The sequence below is a fragment of the Microchirus variegatus genome, assembly GCF_963457635.1.
Source record: "Microchirus variegatus genome assembly, chromosome: 15".
Lineage (NCBI taxonomy): Eukaryota > Metazoa > Chordata > Actinopteri > Pleuronectiformes > Soleidae > Microchirus > Microchirus variegatus.
This window is the reverse complement of record NC_139816.1, coordinates 6235450-6256458: the sequence shown is the minus strand read 5'-3', so window position 1 is coordinate 6256458 and position 21009 is coordinate 6235450. Positions and strand designations below refer to the sequence as shown.

The 21009-nt window shown below is 40.7% G+C and overlaps 1 protein-coding gene across 3 annotated transcripts in view; it reads left to right on the top strand.

Moving 5' to 3' along the window:
* The window catches only part of prex2 (phosphatidylinositol-3,4,5-trisphosphate-dependent Rac exchange factor 2), a gene marked incomplete at its 5' end in the record, with an annotated part of 93782 nt that overhangs the window by 25598 nt on the left and 47175 nt on the right, over positions 1 to 21009 (top strand). For all 3 annotated transcript variants that reach the window (XM_083901571.1, XM_083901572.1, XM_083901570.1), the window contains 9 exons: positions 2024 to 2157; positions 3599 to 3702; positions 5764 to 5913; positions 7215 to 7356; positions 11288 to 11388; positions 13294 to 13397; positions 14410 to 14459; positions 19691 to 19766; positions 20854 to 20926. In XM_083901571.1, coding sequence (XP_083757697.1) covers positions 2024 to 2157; positions 3599 to 3702; positions 5764 to 5913; positions 7215 to 7356; positions 11288 to 11388; positions 13294 to 13397; positions 14410 to 14459; positions 19691 to 19766; positions 20854 to 20926 — 934 coding nt within the window. The remainder of the gene's footprint in view (positions 1 to 2023; positions 2158 to 3598; positions 3703 to 5763; positions 5914 to 7214; positions 7357 to 11287; positions 11389 to 13293; positions 13398 to 14409; positions 14460 to 19690; positions 19767 to 20853; positions 20927 to 21009) is intronic.

Sequence of the window (21009 nt, the reverse complement as noted above, 5' to 3'; positions counted from 1 at the left end):
TGTGGGTGTTTTGAGGAACGATGGAGGGTTGTTTTTTTCCATCCCTGCCTGATTGCTTGTTAGAAGTGACCTGCTCCACAGCTGGCTGCCCTCAGGTCGTCCTGGCAGGTTTCACTCTCGTGTGGGAACGACAGGGCGACGGCCCGTCGTGGTCACCATGGTGACGGCTGCCAGCATTTTTCTTTAGGTGGCAAGTTGATTTCCAGTCGGTTAGTTCTGGGAATGTGCGCGTTTATCTACTTTTAGAGAACTTTTATTGAAGATAAAAAATAACAGATTACATTACAATTCTTCATTATGTAACAAACCGTGCAAAAGGTCCATAATCAAAGAATCAAACAGTCCAAAACTGCATGTTTATCCACTGCGTACCATAGAAATATGCAGGTTTTTCAGCTTAAATTGGTTCTAGAGTTTGCTTGACCACTGCGGGCTCACTTTAGTTTCAAGGAATCTCTCCAGCTAAGTGAAAAACACACATTTCATTCCTCTTTTTTTGTGTGTAGCTGTTATTTCTAGTTGTGTCTGCCTGTAAAAATAGATGGTTGAAGTTTTAAGTTGTAGAGTGAGTGCTCTGTGTGCAGCAGAGCTTTGGCTTGGAACGGCTTAATGTGAAGATTGAAAAAGAAGGAAAACAATCTAAGGCTGCAGTTAGAGTTGAATCAAGTGGTATATTAATCGTTAACTATTTTGATAATTGATATTATGAGAAAAAAGTCATCACTTTACGAGAATAAATGTGTAATTTTACGGGAATAAAGTTGTAAAATATGAATCCACAATATTATGAGAAAAAACGCAACATTTTATGAGAATAAAGTTGTAAAATTACGAGAATGAAGTTGTAATATCATGAGGAAAAAAGTAATCATTTATGAGAATAAAGTCATAATATTATGAAGCAAAAAGTCGTAATTTACTAGAAAAAAGTCATATTATGAGGCAAAAAGTCGTAATTTACTAGAATAAAGTCGCAATATTATGAGAAAAAAAGTTGTAATTTACGAGAATAAAGTTGTAATTTACGAGAATAAAGTAATAATATTGAGGAAAAAAGTCGCAATTTTACGATAATAAAGTCATAGTATAAAAAACAATAATATGAGGAAAAATGCAAAATTTTTACGAGAATAAAGTCACAATATTACGAGAAAAGTCATAATTTTACGAGAATGAAGTCAGAATTTTATGATTTTTTTTTTCATTTTCTGACATTAATCGATTAATCAAGAAAATAATTGACAGAGTCATTGAGTACGGAGATAATGGTACGTTGCAGCTCTAGCTGCAGTGAAAGGACTCGGGAAGAGTGTGAAACTTGGTTCTTTTTCAAGTGACCAAGACAAATTTGGCCTCCCCGTGTTCTCCTCTGCTCTGCTCTGCACACACATTTTCCCTGGCTGTAAATGAGTTTAACATCTGGTCATGGGCTCAGGAGTTAAAAGGCCCTGGAAAAAAAAAGAAAGAAAGAAAAGAAGTGTGGAGGAAGGAATGAAAGAGATAGAGGAATTGACCGGGGAGTGGAGAGGAGGGGAAGTTAGGAGGAGTGTGAGGAGAGAAAGAAGGGGGGATAGGTTTTGGCTCACAGATGTCTCCAGCAGGAGGAAATGCTTAGCACATTTTCCGGCTCTGTGCGCATGGGGAGATATTTTTAGCACTGAAGGTCTGATCACACGGGGGTTCATAAATCCCCAGAACAAGCAAGGTAAAGGGAAGTGAGAGCACACTTTATCACTAAAACCAATATGGGGACCAGACGCGACAAACGCAGCGGCTCAGTCCAGCTCTGGACGGGATGTTATTCCATAGAAGCAATTAACAACTGTGCATTTTAAAGTCCCACAGCAATCTGCTGGTGAGGAAGCAGGGAGTGTTTTTATAGAGCCCAGAGAGAGAGAGGGGAACAGGAAAGGCTGGGCTCTGAAATCCTCCTCCTCCTGTTCACTCACAACCCTTCTGCAGCACAGACACTTTCTCTCCTGTAGAATAATAACAATAAAATCTTATAAATCCTCTTTTCCAGGGCTCTAACATCACAGACACGTGCACGGAGATGCTCATGCAAGGCGTCCTGCTGAAGATCTCCGCCGGAAACATCCAGGAGAGAATCTTCTTCCTGTTCGATAAGCTTCTGGTCTACTGCAAGAAGAAAAACAGGTGTTCAAAAGCCTCTTCTCCTCTTTTATGTATCACTCTATCCTCTCATTTACTAAGTTGTAACATAAAAGTAGATTTTATGTTAATTTCTCTCTCTCTCTGTACCCACAAAGCATTCAGAACATGGTTTTCATAAATTATTCACTGCACCGCTTTCTTTCCTTGGGAACTGTGGGAGGAGTTCTTAGTTTTTTTGTGAAGGGGATGAAAGAAGAGGTTTCTTTTTTGTTTTACTTGTACCTTTTTTTCAGTATTCTAAATCATCTCAGACAATTATGATGACACATGTTAAAGTTTTTGTCTGACTGCAGAGTATTGTTCTGTGCGTCTGCAGAAACCGTGATGAATCAGCAGTGCTCGCAAAACTCACACTTAACGACTATTTCATCTGCTAACAACACTGCTGCATTCATCGCTTTTCTTTTGTTCTCTTGATGTCTGCATATGATGGAGTATCAGGGCCAAACTGATAGAATAAAGTCCTAATATTACCGGAATACATTTTCTACCACTTTCCTTGTCAATATTATGACACTTTTTTTCCGTAAAATTACTTTTTCTCATAAAATTACAACTTTATTCTTATTAGATTATGACTTTTTAATATTACGACTTTATTCTCATGATACTATGACTTTTTTCGAGTAAAATTTTGACTTTATTATCATAAGATTACGACTTTATTCTCGTAAAATTGCATCTTTATTCTCATCAGATTACAACTTTATTCTCATAATATGACTTTCTTGTAATAGTACGACTTTATTCTTATGAGGTTACGACTTCATTCTCGTAATATTAGGACTTTGTTATATTACATCTTTATTCTCATAAGATTACGACTTTTAATCCTAAAGATTACGACTTTTTTCTCCTATGACTTTTTCTCATAATATTACGACTTTATTCTCATAATATTAGGACTTTTTAATATTACGACTTTTATTCTCATAAGATTATGACTTTATTCTCATAAGATTATGACTTTATTCTCATAAGATTAAGACTTTATTGTCATAAAATTAAGACTTCTCATAAGATTAAGATTTTATTCTCATAAGATTATGACATTATGTTCAAAAGATTGTGACTTTATTATCATATTGCAACTTTATTCTCATAAGATTCTGACGTTTTCCTCGTAAAATTACAACTTTATTCTCATAAGATTACGACTTTATTCTCATAAGATTACGACTTTATTCTCATAAAATTGCAACTTTATTCTCATAAGATTACGACTTTATTCCCATAAGAAGAAAGAAAATGTTAAAAATGTGTTACATTTCCCTCTCTTCATTTGTTTCCTACACATGGGAAACCATTATAATCCAGTTAATCTCTTATAAAACCTTTAATCAGACTGATTTACAATCCTAATCTCATCATTGTATTAAACATTGATGGCTAACGTCTGTGTTTGTATTCATCTTTGCTTTAGACGTTTAAAAAACAGCAAGGCGTCGACTGAAGGACCTCGTTACCTGTTCAGAGGGAGAATCAACACAGAGGTGATGGAGGTGGAAAATGTGGACGACGGCACTGGTGAGAAACATCCAAACGTTTCCTTTGGACAAACTCATTTTCACGTTTCTTTTTGCGCTCTCCCTCTCTCTCGCGTCTCACATCCTCGTTTTTATTTCACTCCTGGCAGTAAAAGGAGTAAAAAATATCCCATAATAACTCACACAAAGGAACACTGACAACAAATTAAACTTGTAAAAATAAGATTTACCTCCAAACATCTACACTTCCTTGTGTGTGTGTGTGCTGTTTTCTTGGTGAACTCCAGCTCTTGTGTGTCTTGGCCTCACACAGCCGCTGATTATCATTTATATTTGTAGAAGCCATCATTTCCTCTGCAGCAGGGCCTGGACGGGCAGTAATATTGGGTGTTTTTTGGTGAGAGGTGGAAGGGTTTTTGGGTGAGGGAGGGAGACGGCGGCGCTAGCGGTGGTGGTGGTGCAGCAGCGAGTCTGTGGGTGTTCTTGCTCCACAGCCGAGCGAGCGTTCTCCATCTGAAATCCTGGAGTGTTTTAGCTGGAGATTCCTACGCGGTGAACTCACCGCACACACACACGGGAAAAACGCCCTTGAGGCGTGCCGTATAAAGGATATGATTTTAGACCTGATTGTAATTGATGATTGTAGTGGGACGGGTTTTTTTCTGTTTGTTTGTTTGTTACACCCTTCACGGGGAGAAAGTCATCTCCCTGAAACGAGATGGAAATAATGAGTGAGACGGTCAAGAGTTCAGGTTTTAGCCATCTATGTGATATTCTGTGTGTTCTGAGGATGAGTGATTTATCCGCTCTCACTCGTTTATCTCGTTAAATGAGTGGAGCGATAATCAATGAACCACTCCATGAGGAGGGTTTAAAGGAGCCTGGAAAAATGATTCTGCACTAAGACGATATTGTGATAATCGATGAATCGGTTTGAAGCTTTTTCCGTGATGAAAACAAGATTTACGATATCTAGAGCTGCAACTGACCGTTATTTTTCGTAATCGTTTAATCTGTCGATTGTTTTCTCGATTAATCGATGAATCGTTTGTTCCAGAAAATGTCAGAAAATGTTGATCAGTGTTTGTCAAACCTGGAAATGACGATGTTTTCAAATGTCTTGTTTTCGTCCACAAACCAAAATGATTCAGTTTTAAGGATTTCTTTGTTATGTGGAGCAAAGAAACCAAGAAAATATTCACATTTAACCCTTTTACAACCACGGGGATTCACCGGTGACACCGCGACGCATGTGTATTTCAAATTACCGTAACTCCTCGTCGCTACTTCGTGCAATTTTCATCCCCTGAAAGCTGTGAAAAAATGCTAAAACTATTATTTACAAAATTCTGATTTATTTACACAGAATATACCTCTAAAACGTTGCTAAACTCCAAGAAACCGCACCAAAAGTTTGACTGAATACTCCCCCTGTCACACGAACGCCGCCTGCAGCCGCTGCTCATTTCCTCCCTCTCCCAAAGCGGAGATCGGTCGTTACCGTAATGCGTGTAATAGCATCAGAAAGCCCCGTTTCACAGCTTTCAGGGGCAGCTGGAATGATTACAATTGTACAAAGTAGCAAGTAAGTTACGGTAATTTGAAATACACACGGTGTCACCGGTGGATCCCTGTGGTTGTAAAAGGGTTAAATGTGAATATTTTCTTAGAGTTGCTTTGCTCCATATACCAAAGAAATCCTTAAAACTACTGCCTGTCATTTCCAGGTTTGACAAACACCGATCAACCGATTAATAAATTACAAAAATTATGGTTAGTTGCAGCTCTAGGTATCGTTTGTAGTTATAACGAGGGGTTGTTTTTGGTGCCGTATGAGCCAACCTTATCCAGCGTTGTTTTCTGTGAAGAGAATGACTGTGATCCTCAGATGCTCCCTCCGTGTTATTGCATGCGTTGAGTGCGGTGACTTCCCAACATCTCAGTGTTTACAGTGTCACCATGAGTACGACCGCTGATTGATGGGCCCTCCCTTTCAAACATGAATAACTACTGAGAGCGTAAAATGAGTGTGGAACACCCCCCTCTCACATAGAGAGAGAGAGAGAGCGCTGTATATAAAACTAACTCCTCTGCCTCACAGCTGACTACCACAGCAGCGGGAACATCGTCAACAACGGCTGGAAGATCCACAACACGGCCAAGAACAAGTGGTTCGTCTGCATGGCCAAGACGCCCGAGGAGAAGCAGGAGTGGCTGGAGGCCATCATGAAGGAGAGGGAGCGCAGGAAAAGTAAGGCTTGAACCGTTTTATACTGGTTAGATTAGAAGCTGTGTACGTTTGCGTTACCGTAATTACGGGGTACGCGGTTTGTGCGATTGGAAAACTTGTTGCACTTCAAAACGCGACATTACAGTTATTACGGTAATTTCACTCGCGCTGTTGCAGGAAAAAAACGCCTGTACATAGAAAAACTTAAAAAGTTTAACGATATTTACACACAGTTTTACACATTAAAGAATGTATGTGTATACTATAATGTGGGCTGCAAGGTGTAGGACAATAAATAAATAAATACATACAAAATTTAAAAAAAAATCACAAATACAACAAAGGAAATAAAGAACTAACATGGACACCCCCCCCCCACCTAGAGACATGAAATCAGCAAAAAATAATATAAAATTAAGATTAAGATTAAGATTAAGATTAAGAACCCTTTAAGTCCCGCAAGGGGAAATTCAATTCTGCAGTGAGTTAGTGAACACACACAGCACACAGTGAGGTGTAGAACATGTAACCCAGCGCAGTGAGCTGCCATGCCAGTGAGCGGCGCTCGGGGAGCAGTGAGGGGGTTAGGTGCCTTGCTCAACAGCACTTCAGCTGCGGACTGGTCGGGGATTGAACCGGCTACCTTCCGGTCTCGAGCTCGAAGCCCTAACCATTAAGCCACAGCTGCCCAATGAAAAATGAAAAATGAAAATGAAAAATATACAATAAAAAAAACATTATTATTAAAAATGGTTTAGTCAGGGAGACAAATGTTACTTTAAATTAGTTTTATCCTCCTTAAATTTCAAATTTAACGCTCAAAATCTGGTGTTCATGTACAACTACAGTGTTTTTCTTTTTTAACATGAAGTAAATTGTACAGAATTGGCAGATATTGAGTGTTATTCTAGAAAAATGGGCAAAACATTAGTTATAGGATCATTTTGTGGTTTAACTTTTATGGTTATGTTTAAACTAAGACATTTTGAGGCTTTAAAGGGTTAAGGTGTTTTTCTAAATCATTTCTATGTTGAATTTCATGCATTAATTGCATTAAAGACGTTCTCCCTTTTCCCTTTTTTTCCCCTCCATGTTGAGATTGTGTACGTGATAAACTCGGCCGTTAACCCCGCCCCCTGTGAGTCAAGTCAAAGGCAGACGCAGAAAGAGACTGGTTTAATTTCCTGCTGAAATGAGCAGACATTAACCTTCTCCGGTTTCTAATCGATGTCACATCTCGTCTCGCTGAGTGCAGCGTTATTAATGTCGTGATACTGACAGGCTTTTAACTCCCTCCCTCCTTCTCGTGGTCTCATGGTCAGGTCTGAGGCTCGGCATGGAGCAGGACACGTGGGTGATGGTGTCAGAGAAAGGAGAGAAGCTCTACCATCTCATGACCAAGGGCAACCTCATAAAGGACCGGAAACGCAAGCTGACCACGTTCCCCAAGTGCTTCCTGGGAAGGTATGGCTCCTCCCCTTTCCCCCGCTAACCTCCACACGTTTGGTTTTGTCCTCCCGGTGAGGAAGCTGCAGAGTGTTGTGTCCTTGTGGTTTCCTCTGTGTGACGTCACATGTGTGCGATACTGTGAGGGAGTGAAGTGAGCATGAAGCAGTTGAGACCAATATCTGCATTTAATCCCTGTGTGTGTCTACTTTTCAAATTGGTCCAGATTAAGAAAACACTTTGGTTGTAAGGATCAGATCAGGGAGGATTTGTGAAAACAGTGGCCTTGAAGAAGAAGAAGAAGGAAGCATTGTTGTGTGTTGTTTCAGGAGACTCTGTGTGTGTGTGTGTGTGTGTGGTGTGGTGTTATCTGCAGTCTCAGTCATGGGAAAACAACATCCAGACAGATTGTCGTATTGATTTAATACAGGATTATCAGGGTGAGTTTTTACACTTATTCTTGTAAACTCCTCTTGTAATGAATCCAAATACCCAGTCTGCTGTATGCACACAAACGCTCCCTCAGTCAGGTCTGATATTATTGCTTGACAGAGCCCATCATCATTTCACTAACAACAAAAAAATCACCTGAAGTTACTTACACACTGGTTCTGTTCTCTCTTAGACTGGAAAGGCACAAAAATATTTATATTTATATATATAAAAATATTTAACCTCAACTCTTCAAGTTTATTCTTCAGATTATGTTGTAATCCTGCGTAGGAAGCACACCGAGGAGATGACATAGCTGGATTAGGATAATACTGTTGATTTAATTGACTTAACATAATTAGTTTTTGAAATATATGACTGAAGACGTAACCTTTCGCCTTCCTGGACCGATGTAGCTCAGTAAAACCCACGTGTTTTTAAGAATTGAAAGTTGTTTGACATATCAGGTCTGATAGTATTGCTTGACAGAGCCCATCATCATTTCACTAACAACAAAAATCACCTGATCACACTGGTTCTGTTCTTTCTTAGACTGGAAAGGCACAAAAAAACATTTAACTTTAACTCTTCAAGTTTATTTTTCAGATTAGGTTGTAATCCTGGGTTAAAGATGGATTAGGATGATATTGTCTACAAAAATGTGGCTGTAGCTGAGGAGCTCTTTCAATGTTTGAAAATGAAACATTTGTCATTTAGGTCGTATAGGAACAGTGAGTCCAGCTCTCCACCAGAGTTTGTGTCAGCGCTAACTTGTAATAATCCCACCAAGAGTCACCCCAAACGTAAACAGTCATTTAAAAACCCCTGTTATTTTTAAAAAGCACAGAGAGAGAGAGAGAAAAATAAAAGCCCTCAAAAGTCCAGTCGGACATAGTTGTGGCCAAGTTACATTTCACGGTGGTTTGGAGCGAGGAGTTCCTCCACAGACAACAGCAGAGCCCTTGTGGTCTGGAGGAGGAATGGATCTGTCAGCTGAAAGAAGGCAGATTAGATTAAAAGGATCAAACGTGGGTCACATGGTGTCACAGCCGTGAGTCTGAAGACGTCATGGATGCACTTTTTTTATTTCTTTTCCGAGAAAAGACACCTGAAACGGGAGCGTCTGAGTGGAAAGACGTCGTCCTCTGTCCCTGTGTCGTGTGCGATGTCTTCTGAGACGATTACGCCTGGGCGTGACGGCTGAATTGGAACCAGGATGGTATTCTCTCTGATGAAAGCCACATTGCCCCGTGGCTTTGAATCCAACCCACTCCCTCCATTGTGAAACGCTTTGCCTTTTATTCTCTCCGTCGTAACTCCTTGTTGTTTTTCTTGGTGATTTTTTTCTTTTTAAGGCCAGCAGCTATTTCTGGCTCTCAAACTCCTCCCCCTTTTTGGGGAACAAAAAAAATACATTTGTATTTGTTGTTTTGTTGTCAGAGACGGTGTAATTCATCACAGAGAACGTCCACGACAGCCACCTACCTTGCTGTTTTCAACTCTTCTTCTTTGAATAAGCAGATTCAAAGTTTCCCTTTTGGCAGACGCTAATGTCAGCTGTTTGTGATTGTGATGAAATGCCCTTTAAAAGCTCAATGAAAAGGTTGTTCGCCCTGGAAAGCGATGCCCTTTGCCGGTGACGGCAGCTGCTCTTTCTCTCTGACGTCACTCTGTTACAAATTTAGTTTGAACGGCGCTTTTTAAAATCAATTATTTTTGAACCCGAAGCTGAATAAGAAGAGCGACACCTGTGCCTAATAAAGTGGCTTTTGCGTGCGTTCAACAGCCAATCACGTGATAGCAGGTCAGTGCATTCACACACTCAAACTGAGCCTCAGAACATGGAAGGAAGGTGATTTTAAATGATTTAAACATGAAGGTGTGGATCTACTGGGATTTTCATCAACAGTCATGAAATACGGGTTTACAGAGAGTGATGTGAAGTTCTCTGGGTGGAAAAGCACTGGTGAGGTCAGAGGTCAGCAAACTTTTGAAATTTTCGAATTATTGTGAGGTTTAAAATCTTAAAAAACAACCTTTAATCTAAAGATGCAACCTTAGAGTGTTATTGGACGATATATAACGAGACCTTTTTCTTTTTATTACCTTTTTATTTTCATGTAGAAAATCCAAAATCCATGAAGATATTTGCCTCGTCTAGAATACACAAGCAAAACAACATCATATTTGAGAACATTTTTGAACAGATCCTGGTCCTCGGGGGGCCTTCAACCGGTCCATGTTTTGGATGTTTTAAAGTTAAATGAGACATGATTTTTTTTTGGGGCGCGAAAGAGTCAGAGACCAAAGATTCAGACACAAAAGAGTCTGGCGCAAAAGAGTCAGAGACCAAAGATTCAGATGCAAAAGAGTCAGAGACCAAAGATTCAGATGCAAAAGAGTCAGAGACCAAAGATTCAGATGCAAAAGTGTCAGAGACCAAAGATTCAGGATGCAAAAGAGTCGGACACAAACCATTAACGCGCCCACCCCCATGTTTTTCCCTGCTTCAAAAAACCTGATTGATTTCTTTAACTTACCATCGTTAGTTTTTGAGATATTAGACTGAAGACGTAACCTTTCGCCCTCCTGAACTCGGTGAAATCCCCGCGTTTTAAAGATTGAAAGTTATTAATAGTCACAAGGTTTGACTTAAATTGTGCTAAATCCTGGTTTGCGATCGTGTGAAATCACATTTTTCTCGCAGCACCAAACCGTTTGTCTAACCACAATAGCAAAGCTTCTGTGTTTATGTTTGACCACACAGCGCAGAATTAAAGTTAAATGAGACATGATATTTTCTCCCCTCAGACTCTAAAGGGTTTATGATTTGCTCCATTTCTTCCCCGACCCATATGGCGTTTTTCAATTGCGTGAAACTGTTTATTGCAGACGTGACCCTGATCTGCTGGAGACCATGAGAACTCCCATTATGGGCTGTTTTTCTTTCTCTGCTTTAAGGTGCAGAGGCTGACAAATTGACATTCTTTCTTTCTTTCTTTCTTGCCTTTTTTCCCCCTGTGGTCTCTTGTGGAGAGAAAAAGACGACAGTGGTTTAAAAAGAGTGTTTCTGGTTAGACGTTCCTCTGAAAACTTTTCTAAATGTGCCTGTTGGCCGCTCTGCCTCCTCCTCCTCCACAGTTTCTTAGAACTCTGCCTCTGGATGTGTTTGTTTGACTTTTGTGGGGGAGACGGGACATGGAGGGTGTAATCTGATAAGCTACTGCTACTCTGCTTGTTCACATTGTTCTCACTCGGCTTCTTTCTCTCCTCTTATCAAAGTGGGAGTAAATATATGTTTGTTGACCGTGTGCTCGGTTTGTAAATGACGCAGCGCAATGAACTTCCCCAGGTCTCAATGAAGTCCTTTTGTACTTGATAGAGCTCCATCTCATTTATACAATAAACAAAGTCAAACTCGGACAATAAACGTGAAAACTAAACGCTGCTGGTTGTTTTTTAACAATAATCCCATGTGTGTGGTAATCTCGTGTTATTGCTTGTGTTTTTCCTGCAGTGAGTTTGTGTCTTGGCTGATGGAAATCGGCGAGACGGGGAACCAGGAGGAAGGCGTTCACCTGGGTCAGGCTCTGCTGGAAAACGGCATCATGCACCATGGTTGGTTATTTTTCCATGGTTTATTATTCCGCTTCTTCTGCTTTAATACCGAGCTTTTGGTTCCGAAACAGAGCAGCGTTTTCTTCCCTGGATCTGTTCTAATGGTTCTAATGTATGAGTAGTATCCAGCAGCGTTTACCCACAAATCTGTATGACCAACTGCCAGAAACAACAAGTTTTAGCTGCATGTTTTTAAAGCGTCTATAATAGGAGTCTGCAACCTTAAGTATGAAAAGAGCCATTTCTTTCTCGCCTCTCCACCCAGATAAAGTCTAATCTGGAGCCTCAGATCCCTTTTTGACCCATAAAATAAAGATAATAACACGTCTAAAGAACAATAGTCTGTTACATTTACGTAATTTAAGAACTGCCAAGGCAAGGCAAGTTTATTTCTATAGCACCTTTCAACAACAAGGTAATTCTTAGTGCTTTACATAAAACATGGAAAAGCACAGAAAAGAGACTTTAGAAAATAACACTCGGATATACAATCAAAATAAAAAAACTGACAACAAGCAGGTAAAATATATATGAAAAACAGTAAGTAATAGAAGATAAAAAAAAGAAATAAAAAAAAGAAAAATGAAAACTTTATTGTTGATTGTCAAAAACAAAAAACAGAATTATGTAGACCTAGTCCTTCCATTGTTTGTGGCAAATGAATGAAATAGATAAAGAAATATTTGGATTTTATGTCATTCATGCTTGAGAAAAACTCCAAATGTGTGCACATTATTGCATTTAAGTGTTGGGAACCACTTCCTGTATTTCACCCACACAAGTTTATCAAGGCTTTTTTAATTCAAGATCTTTGTTATTATTGAAGTTTTCTCAATAATAAAAAAAAGTGCAGTACAGAGTGGTCATCACAGAGATATGAAATGAGCACGGTATGCACCAATGTACCCACATATAATATTTGTCTATTATATGAAGTGAATGGGTAGAAATGAAGCTGGAAGGTACAAGATTTATAATATTGCATATTTATCGCCTTAATTTCTAAATAAGAGGTGTTCAGGTTACCCGATGTGTCTTCAGAATACAAACTGTCCGGTGAATAGGTCATTAGATGCCTCCAGAACACATGTCAGAGGTGTCTGGATCGTATATCACCACACGGAGAACGGCAAATTTCCCACAAAATTCTAAATCGAGCTCAATCCTCCTTCACTCCTCCATATCTAAAACCAAGTCCGCCACAGTCTCATTGACTGGCCTTAATGCTCCATGTTCCCTCAGTGCAGCTGCAGCTGTCTCATTCCAGTCTCTGCAGGTGTCTCATTTAAACACTCAAATGTTTAGGTAAGGGGATTATGAACGTTAATCTCTTCTTCCTGTAATGTTCGTGTAATATCTGCTCAGAGACTCCTCTGTGGCTTCGGATAACAAGCGTTTTATTTCCGTCTATGAGGTCTGAGCTGGCTCCAGCTTTGTATTTGTATTCACACCAAATGGCGCGTCGTGCTCTGCGTGTCTTATTTCCTCAAAAGAGTCGGACGGGGGCCTGGAGCCAAGTTGTATCTTAAATCACCGTAAACCCAGCGGTGTTTTATTGCTTCCTCACAGAGAAATAGATTGGGCTTTAAATGTTACTGACGGAGAGGAATAACTCCCTCGACCCGCAGACCTCTCCCTCTCTCTGTCATGGTGCGGTCAGTTAAAAAAAACAACAACGATTGAATATCTTTTCATAAAAAAAACTTAAATGGAATCCGCGTCGCTGCAGCCAAGAATACAGCAGAGCACACTGTTGTTGTTGTTGATGATGTTCAGAGGATGAGTTACATGAGGTTTGAGTCTCCACATTCATCTGTTTGACTTGAATCTGTGTCTCGATCCTTTCAAATATGAAGGAAGATGAATAATTCCTCCTTTTTTACTTGTTTCTTTCTTGTTTCTCAGTCACAGACAAACACCAGTTCAAGCCAGAGCCAGTGCTCTACCGCTTCCGCTACGACGACGGCACCTACCACCCCAGGAGCGACATGCACGACGTCATTTCAAAGGTAAACCATGTCTAATCTAATCTAATCTAATCTAATTTAATTAAACTGCACACTGAACTGAAACTGATTTTTGCATTTTTTATTTTTTATTTTTAGAGGTGGGCACTAGGTTAACGCGCGACGACTGACTGGAAAAAGACGCATGTGAAGTCATGCTTAATTGCCATGACACCGGAGTCCAGGCACCGTTTAGCGGTTAGCTCCATTAGCTGCGTTAGCTCCTTTAGCACCGGTTAGCTCGCCTACAGTGGAACTGGAGCGGTTTGTTTATAATCAGCGTACATGTGTAGTCTGTTTTTAAAGTTTAGCGTTACTTTAGAGACTCATTTTAACAATCGAGAGTCGCGTAAACATGACGTCACGCGCGTCTTTTTCCGGTCAGTCGTCATGGAAATGCGTCATGAGTTAACGTTGACAACGTTGACGTCAAAGATTCAGACGTGAAAGAGTCGGGCACGACTCGCAAAAGAGTTTGGCGCAAAAGAGTCAGAGACCAAAGAGTCGGGCGCAAAAGAGTTGGACGCTGGACACGCGCCCACCACTCATTTTTTTCTTTCACAAGTAGAAAGAAGCACCAACATTTGACTAAATGAACGTTTTGGGTCATTCTTTTGAAAAATCCCATTAGCCACGCAAATTTCAAAATGTAAATTTCGAACTGCTTTTACATCATAATTTCATTTACTGGGCCGATTTCAATGATTTTGGTGTCAAATGATGAGGTAAAATTTCTAATTTATAATCATAAGTCCTTTTTATATCTCCTACTGCCATTTACTCAGAATATTTTCTAAAATAATGGACAAAATATGCACAAACACAACATTATTCCAGCAAAAAAGGTCAATGTATTGGCTCATGAGAAGCTGAATCCTTTGATTACCACTGTACATATCAATTGTACAACATGCCATTTTGAAATGTACATGGTCATTGGGATTTAATCTGCTTTACTATCATGGTATAATAATCTAAACCCTTCTCTCTCTGTCTCTCTGTTGTTACTCCTCAGGGTGTTCGCCTCTTCTGCCGCCTTCACAGCCTCTTCACTCCGGTCATCAGGTAAACAAGACCTTTTTTTTCTTGTTCCAGGTGGAGCTCCTGTAGCTTAGCATCTGGCTTTTGCTTTAGCTAAAAATAAGTCTCATAAGCCACAAAGCCTCTGGAGTGTTGGAGAAGGAGGAGGAGAATATCTTGATGAACTATGAGCTCATTGTTTTGGAGTGAAGGAGTTGGTGCAGATGGTGATGGAGAGCTGTGGGGACACGTGGGCGGTCGAGCGCAGCAGATTTTTTTAACCACAGGTTTTAGGTTTTTATGTGGGATAACATTCATCAAGTCTCTCTGGGTTATTTTGAATTAACTTAGTTTGAGGAAAACACAGTGAATATTTTTCACACAGCTATAACCTCACCTGAGGTCCTCTTACAAGACCTTTCTGGTTATTTTACATGAGGTAGTGTTTGTGTACGACCATCTGTGCACTACCAAAGTTTCCCATCGCTCTTTAGCACTGTGTAAAGCTGGAGAAAATCTTGTGACTGACCCTGAAGCAGAGGTGGAAAAATTACTGATTTATTCTACTCAAGTTAAAGTTTCTTAGTTACTTTAATAACAAGGTTGTGGTTCTTTCTTGTGTCGTGCAAAAAGGACAAGGGAACACAAATCTCACATACATTGTTTTTAATTAAAGGCAAACTTTTACAAATGAATAAAGTGAAGACAAATCATTCGTTCACCTGTCCTCCTCGTTCACCTGTCCTCATCATTCGTTCACCTGTCCTCATCATTCATTCACCTGTCCTCATCATTCGTTCACCTGTCCTCATCATTCGTTCACCTGTCATTGTCGTTCATTCACCTGTCCTCATCACACATCTTTCCTCATCATTCATTCACCTGTCCTCGTCGTTCATTCACCTGTCCTCCTCATTCACCTATCGTCATCGTTCACTCACCTGTCCTCATCCTTCACCTGTCCTCGTCATTCATTCACCTGTCCTCATCGTTCACTCACCTGTCCTCATCCTTCACCTGTCCTCGCCGTTCATTCACCTGTCCTCATCACTCACCTGTCCTCATCGTTCACCTGTCCTCATCGTTCACCTGTCCTCATCATTCATTCATTCACCTGTCCTCATCATTCATTCACCTGTCCTCATCATTCACCTGTCCTCATCATGCATCTTTACTCATCATTCATTCACCTGTCCTCGTCGTTCATTCACCTGTCCTCATCATTCATTCACCTGTCTCTATCATTCATTCACCTTTCCTTGTCATTCATTCACCTGTCCTCATCGTTCACCTGTCCTCGTCGTTCATTCACTTGTCCTCATCGTTCACCTGTCCTCATCACTCACCTGTCCTCATCACCCACCTGTCCTCATCACTAACCTGTCCTCATCGTTCACCTGTCCTCATCAGTCACTTGTCCTCATCACTCACCTGTCCTCATCGTTCACCTGTCCTCATCATTCACATGTCCTCGTCGTTCATTCACTTTTCCTTATCAGTCACTTGTCCTCATCACTCACCTGTCCTCATCATCCACTGCCAACGTTTCCAGTGTAAAGCATACTTAATTTAAAGTACACATTTGAAATTAGAAATTTGAATTACTTTAAAAAGTACTGAAAAACCTACTCAATCACAGTAACGTGAGTAAATGTAATTCATTACTTTACACTTCTGCTTGTTTTGTCAAAAAAGATTGAAACATTTTTCATTGTGTCTGTTGTTTTCTTATCAGAATAGTCATAGCGAGTGGTGGATAAATCCTTTTATAATGATGCGCTACAATATACAAAATCCACTAAGTGTGACTGGCAGCGTATTGATTCTGTGTCAGACACCGCGTTGAGCTTGAAACCGTAAATTGAAATATCTGTTTTCTCCGTCTATCTGTCTCTGTCTCTCCGGACTTCGATTTTCATGTCATCTGCTCATCCAATCAAAGTCAGACCCCAGGATGTGCTTTTTAGAAAATTGTGTTGGTTTTTTTTGGTGGGGTACTTGAAAAGTATGTACTTGAAACTACATTGAACCCAGTCACCCCATCAGGTTATTGTTTGTAACATTGCCACCCACCGACAAGCATTCAAAACCTGACTCACTATTTTTATTCAAAACATACAACGAGATGCAAATCTGACGATCGACCCTCTGGTTCCAGGCTTTCAGCGCTGAAATTAGAGTCTGATGTTTTCCAATTATGTGCGGAGGATATTTCCAGTTAGGCAATCCCCAAAGTAAGTTACGGTTTGGTAATTAGTGTAAACACGTGAAAACAGAAACATCCATTATGCCCATGAAATAGTCAGTGAAAACCTTCAATGTAAAACATGTGGTTTGTGCATCAGTTTTGGCTCACAGCGCACATCTCCTCATCTGACAGAATTAGAATTGGAACAGTTCTGGTTTTATTGGAGTGATGCGATGCACGTTCTTGGTTTTCCTCAGTGTTGCTCTTCCAAATTCCGCTGGAGTGAGTGTTTGAGGTGTAGGCCGCTGATGTGCTTCACCACAGAACATGGTATTAAAGCTCTGTGTTTATGCTGGATGTCAAACGGCCCGGAGGAGAAAAAAGCTTCAATTTCACACCAGTGAAAGTGTGAAACGGCTGCAGGGGTCGAACTCGTCCTGAATGTATTCCAACATATAAGAGTCTTGGTAATGTGAACGTGATTACGTGTGTCGACGTCGTATACGAGACTACTGGAGCTGTGCTGTGCAGCATATCTGTGCAGAGCAGCAGCACAAAGGCCTGGGAATGCCAGAGTTTAATTGGAGCAATCAGCCTCTGCCTAATTAGGTGGAATTTCCTGGCAGGGCGACAGAGATGAAGCGAGAGAGGGGAACGCACACTCCACACAACCTCCCCACACACACACACAACAGCTACTGTGCCCCCCAAACCAAAGCTGTAAAGACACATTTAGACTTTGAAATGTAGTTTGTAGAGGGTCTGTATATCTACGTAAGCGTATTGCAGTACACAGTAACACTCCTGTGCTTCAGGTTTGAGACATTGGGAGATTCTGCTGTCTTTAAGTAATATATTGATGGAATTGTTATTAGTTTGTAGACTTTGTGGTTGGTCAGACCGAAAGAACACTCAGATCTGCTGGAGATCGCAATGTTTGCAGTGGTCAGGCTACATAATTCTCCTGGAGCTTCTCTTCTACGGAAGCCTATCGCAACAAGCTTTCGTTGGATGCGTTGAGAAGCAAAAGAATATTGCGTAAAAACAGACCCCCCCCCCAAAAAAAACGTATAAATACAGACCCCCCGAAAAAAAATCTCTTGTAAAAACAGATCCGAAAAAAATCTCTTGTGAAAACAAACCCGAAAAAAGTCTTGTAAAAACAATAAAACAATCTCGCAAACACAGACCCTGAAAAATGAAGGCAAAAAAAGGCAGAGCCTTTTTCCAAACAATTTAAGGTGAATGCAATGCACGTACAGATCCACAGAGTACGACTAAATAAACAAATGATCTTCACAGATGAAGTAAAACCTAGCATCTCAGTCAAGCCTTGAGGAATATTGAAAAATGTCTTTGTGATGCTGATGAATCCTCCAGAAAGTTAATTTGTTTGATATATGTGTGCAGGATTTATTTGGTGGTAGTTTACTTGAGTAATTCATCAGGAGCAGAGAAGCTTAAAGCACCACTGAGATATCACACTCCTTTAAAAAATGCAAGATTCATTACATCATCCATTTCACCGCCCTTCTCTCAAAATGTCAAAGGAAACTTTTTTCATTGGAGAGAAAGTTAAAAAACCAGCTCTGTGACCTTTTTCCTAAGTTACTCCTCAAACTGCCGTTTCCTCATCCTGGACATATGGCTGCCCACTGGCCCTCACTTTACCCCCCATTCTTCACTCTGACAGCCTCACTGTGCACCAGCCGCTGTAGACTCACTCTCTCTGGCTCTGGGATCCCATTCAGGAGGGGGGGGGGGAACAGGGTGCCTCTCACATCTGATGGTCTGAGTGGTTTATGCCTGACATGGCAGAGGGCGATGTGACTCACTCGCTGATATCAGCACTGCAGTCCTCATCACAAACCATCGCAGGCTGTCAAATCCACTTATGCAACACGCACACTGTTCCACTGTGGAGGAAGCAGGCCAGCGTTTTGGCCTCCCTGAGGTTCACATTCAGATGAGCCTGACAAAGCTGGGATTAGACTTTAAACTCGGCCCAGATGTCATGTTTAACTCTTAAAAAATCTTGTAAAAACAGACTTGAACAAAAAAAATTTGTAAAAACAGAACCCGAAAAAAAAAAATCTCGTAAAAACAGAACCAGAAAAAAAAATCTTGAAAAAACAGAAAAACCGGGAAAAAAAATCTCGTAAAAACAGAACCAGATAAAATCTCGTAAAAACAGACCCGAAAAAAAATCTCGTAAAAACAGACCCGAAAAAAATCTTGTAAAAACAGACCCGAGAAAAATCTTGTAAAAACAGACCGGAAAAATAATCTCATCAAAACAGACCCGAAAAATAATTTCATAAAACCGACCCCGAAAAATAATCTCGTAAAACAGACCCCGAAAAAAAAATCTTGGAAATTCCAACCCGGAAAAAAAAATCTTGTAAAAAATCACCCCCAAAAAATCTCATAAAAACAGATCCGAAAAAAAATGTGGTTCACATTCTGACAAGTTTGAGAAAGCTGGGATTAGCTGGGATTAGACTTTAAACAGATGTCGTGTTTCACAATGAGAGTGCTCGACAGGTGTGTGTCTGTGTGTGTGTGTTTGTGTGTGTCTGTGTTTGTGCGTGTGTGTGTGTACGTGTTTACTTCATCGTTGGATAGAAGTGGTGAAGTTGTGGAAGTCACAGTGGTTCAGGACTTTCCCGGCCCCCTTCATGTCCCTGGGGAGGCCCCGGCGTTCATGGGAAAAGCAGCGGCTCTATTTCAGACAGCAGAGTAACACTGAGAACAGCAGCATCAGACTGACACGGGGGCACACAGGGTTTCCCCGGGGGCCTCGCCTGCAGGAATGCTGCTCTGCTGTCACCGACTGTCAGAAAAACTCCCTCAGATTTATAACCTGAAAAGACGCCGCGCCTTTGCCGACAGTGGAAATTATTAGTCCTCTTTTTAAAGCTTTTGTTTAAATAAACCAAGCAATTACTACTCTTCATGTTCACCATCTGGGTTTATTACCAAGAGGTTGAGTTACTACAGTACGAGGGACACAGTCTGAGTTTAAAGGTATAATTTTGTTTTTCCAACCTAATCCTTAATCCTGCTTCCTTTCTCATGTCCCACCCAGGGATAAGGACTACCATCTGCGGACGTACAAATCAGTGGTGATGGCTAACAAGCTAATAGACTGGCTTATAGCACAGGTAAGCGCTAACACTATAATAAAGTCGTATGGTTTTTACATGGTTTTATGACAAAAATCTGTCAAAACAAGTTCACGCAGAGCAGATTATCAGCTCCACACGACTCAGTATAGCAGTGTTTTATTTTCATGTTTCCTGCGACATCCCCCGCACACGCTGCACATGAAGTGACACGACTGATGAAGCCGAGGCTGCGGCGCAACAGCTGCACGGCGCTAGTAAAGCGAGAATGGCCGAAAAACGCCACCAAACACCCGATAAAATTGAATGATTTTTACATTTCAATTATATTTTATATATATATATATATATATATATATATATATATATATATATATATATATATATATATATATATATATATATATATATATATATCACCCTCACTTGTTTTGACACATTGGTTTAAAGCAGGGGCCTCAAACTCAAAATGAACTTCTAGTCTGGTCAGGGACAGGGCCAGGGCAAAATCGAGTAACTTTTTGAGTAAAAGTGTCACATGATGAGGGTGATGACGCAAAAATGAATCTATAAGTGACAAAAACGGGCATAAATAAATGCTATTATTGATAATATAACCCAAGACAACTTGGGGGACGATGATGACAAGTAGCTGTTGTCATAACAGCAGGTCACTTCAAATGTGCCACAGACGGGAAGGAAACGAGACGACAAAGCGTTTTCATGCCGTCAGACTCGAGACTCTCAGCGGAGTGAGAAGGAAACGAGGACCGATGCGGCGGCGTTGGAGGTTTATTGACTTTGACAGGAAGCTTTGAGCTTTAGACCAGGACGACAACAGAGAAATGTATATGAGCACCAGCATCAATGGCAGATATCACATGTCTGTATGTGTGGTAGTCTATGTGATTGTGTTTGACCCCGGGAAATCAGGCGGGCTCTCACTCCGTCAGCGAGAATTTTAAGATTTGTCACAGTGGCTCCGTCGGCCTCAGGATTCCTTGATATAAAAACAAAGGGGCTACGAGTTTGACATTTTGACTGGTGTCTAAACACAATCTTCTTTCTTCTTCTTTTTTCTCCACTTTCTCTCATTGTCTCACTCCTCTCCTCCTCCTCTCCTCAGGGCGACTGTCGAAGCAGGGAGGAGGCGTTGATCTTGGGGGTGGAGCTGTGCCACAACGGCTTCATGCATCACGGTACGGATCACTTTCCACTTGCTCCGCGGACCTTCAGCCCACTGTCAAAACAAACAAAAACAATCAAAAAAAACCAGAAGAGT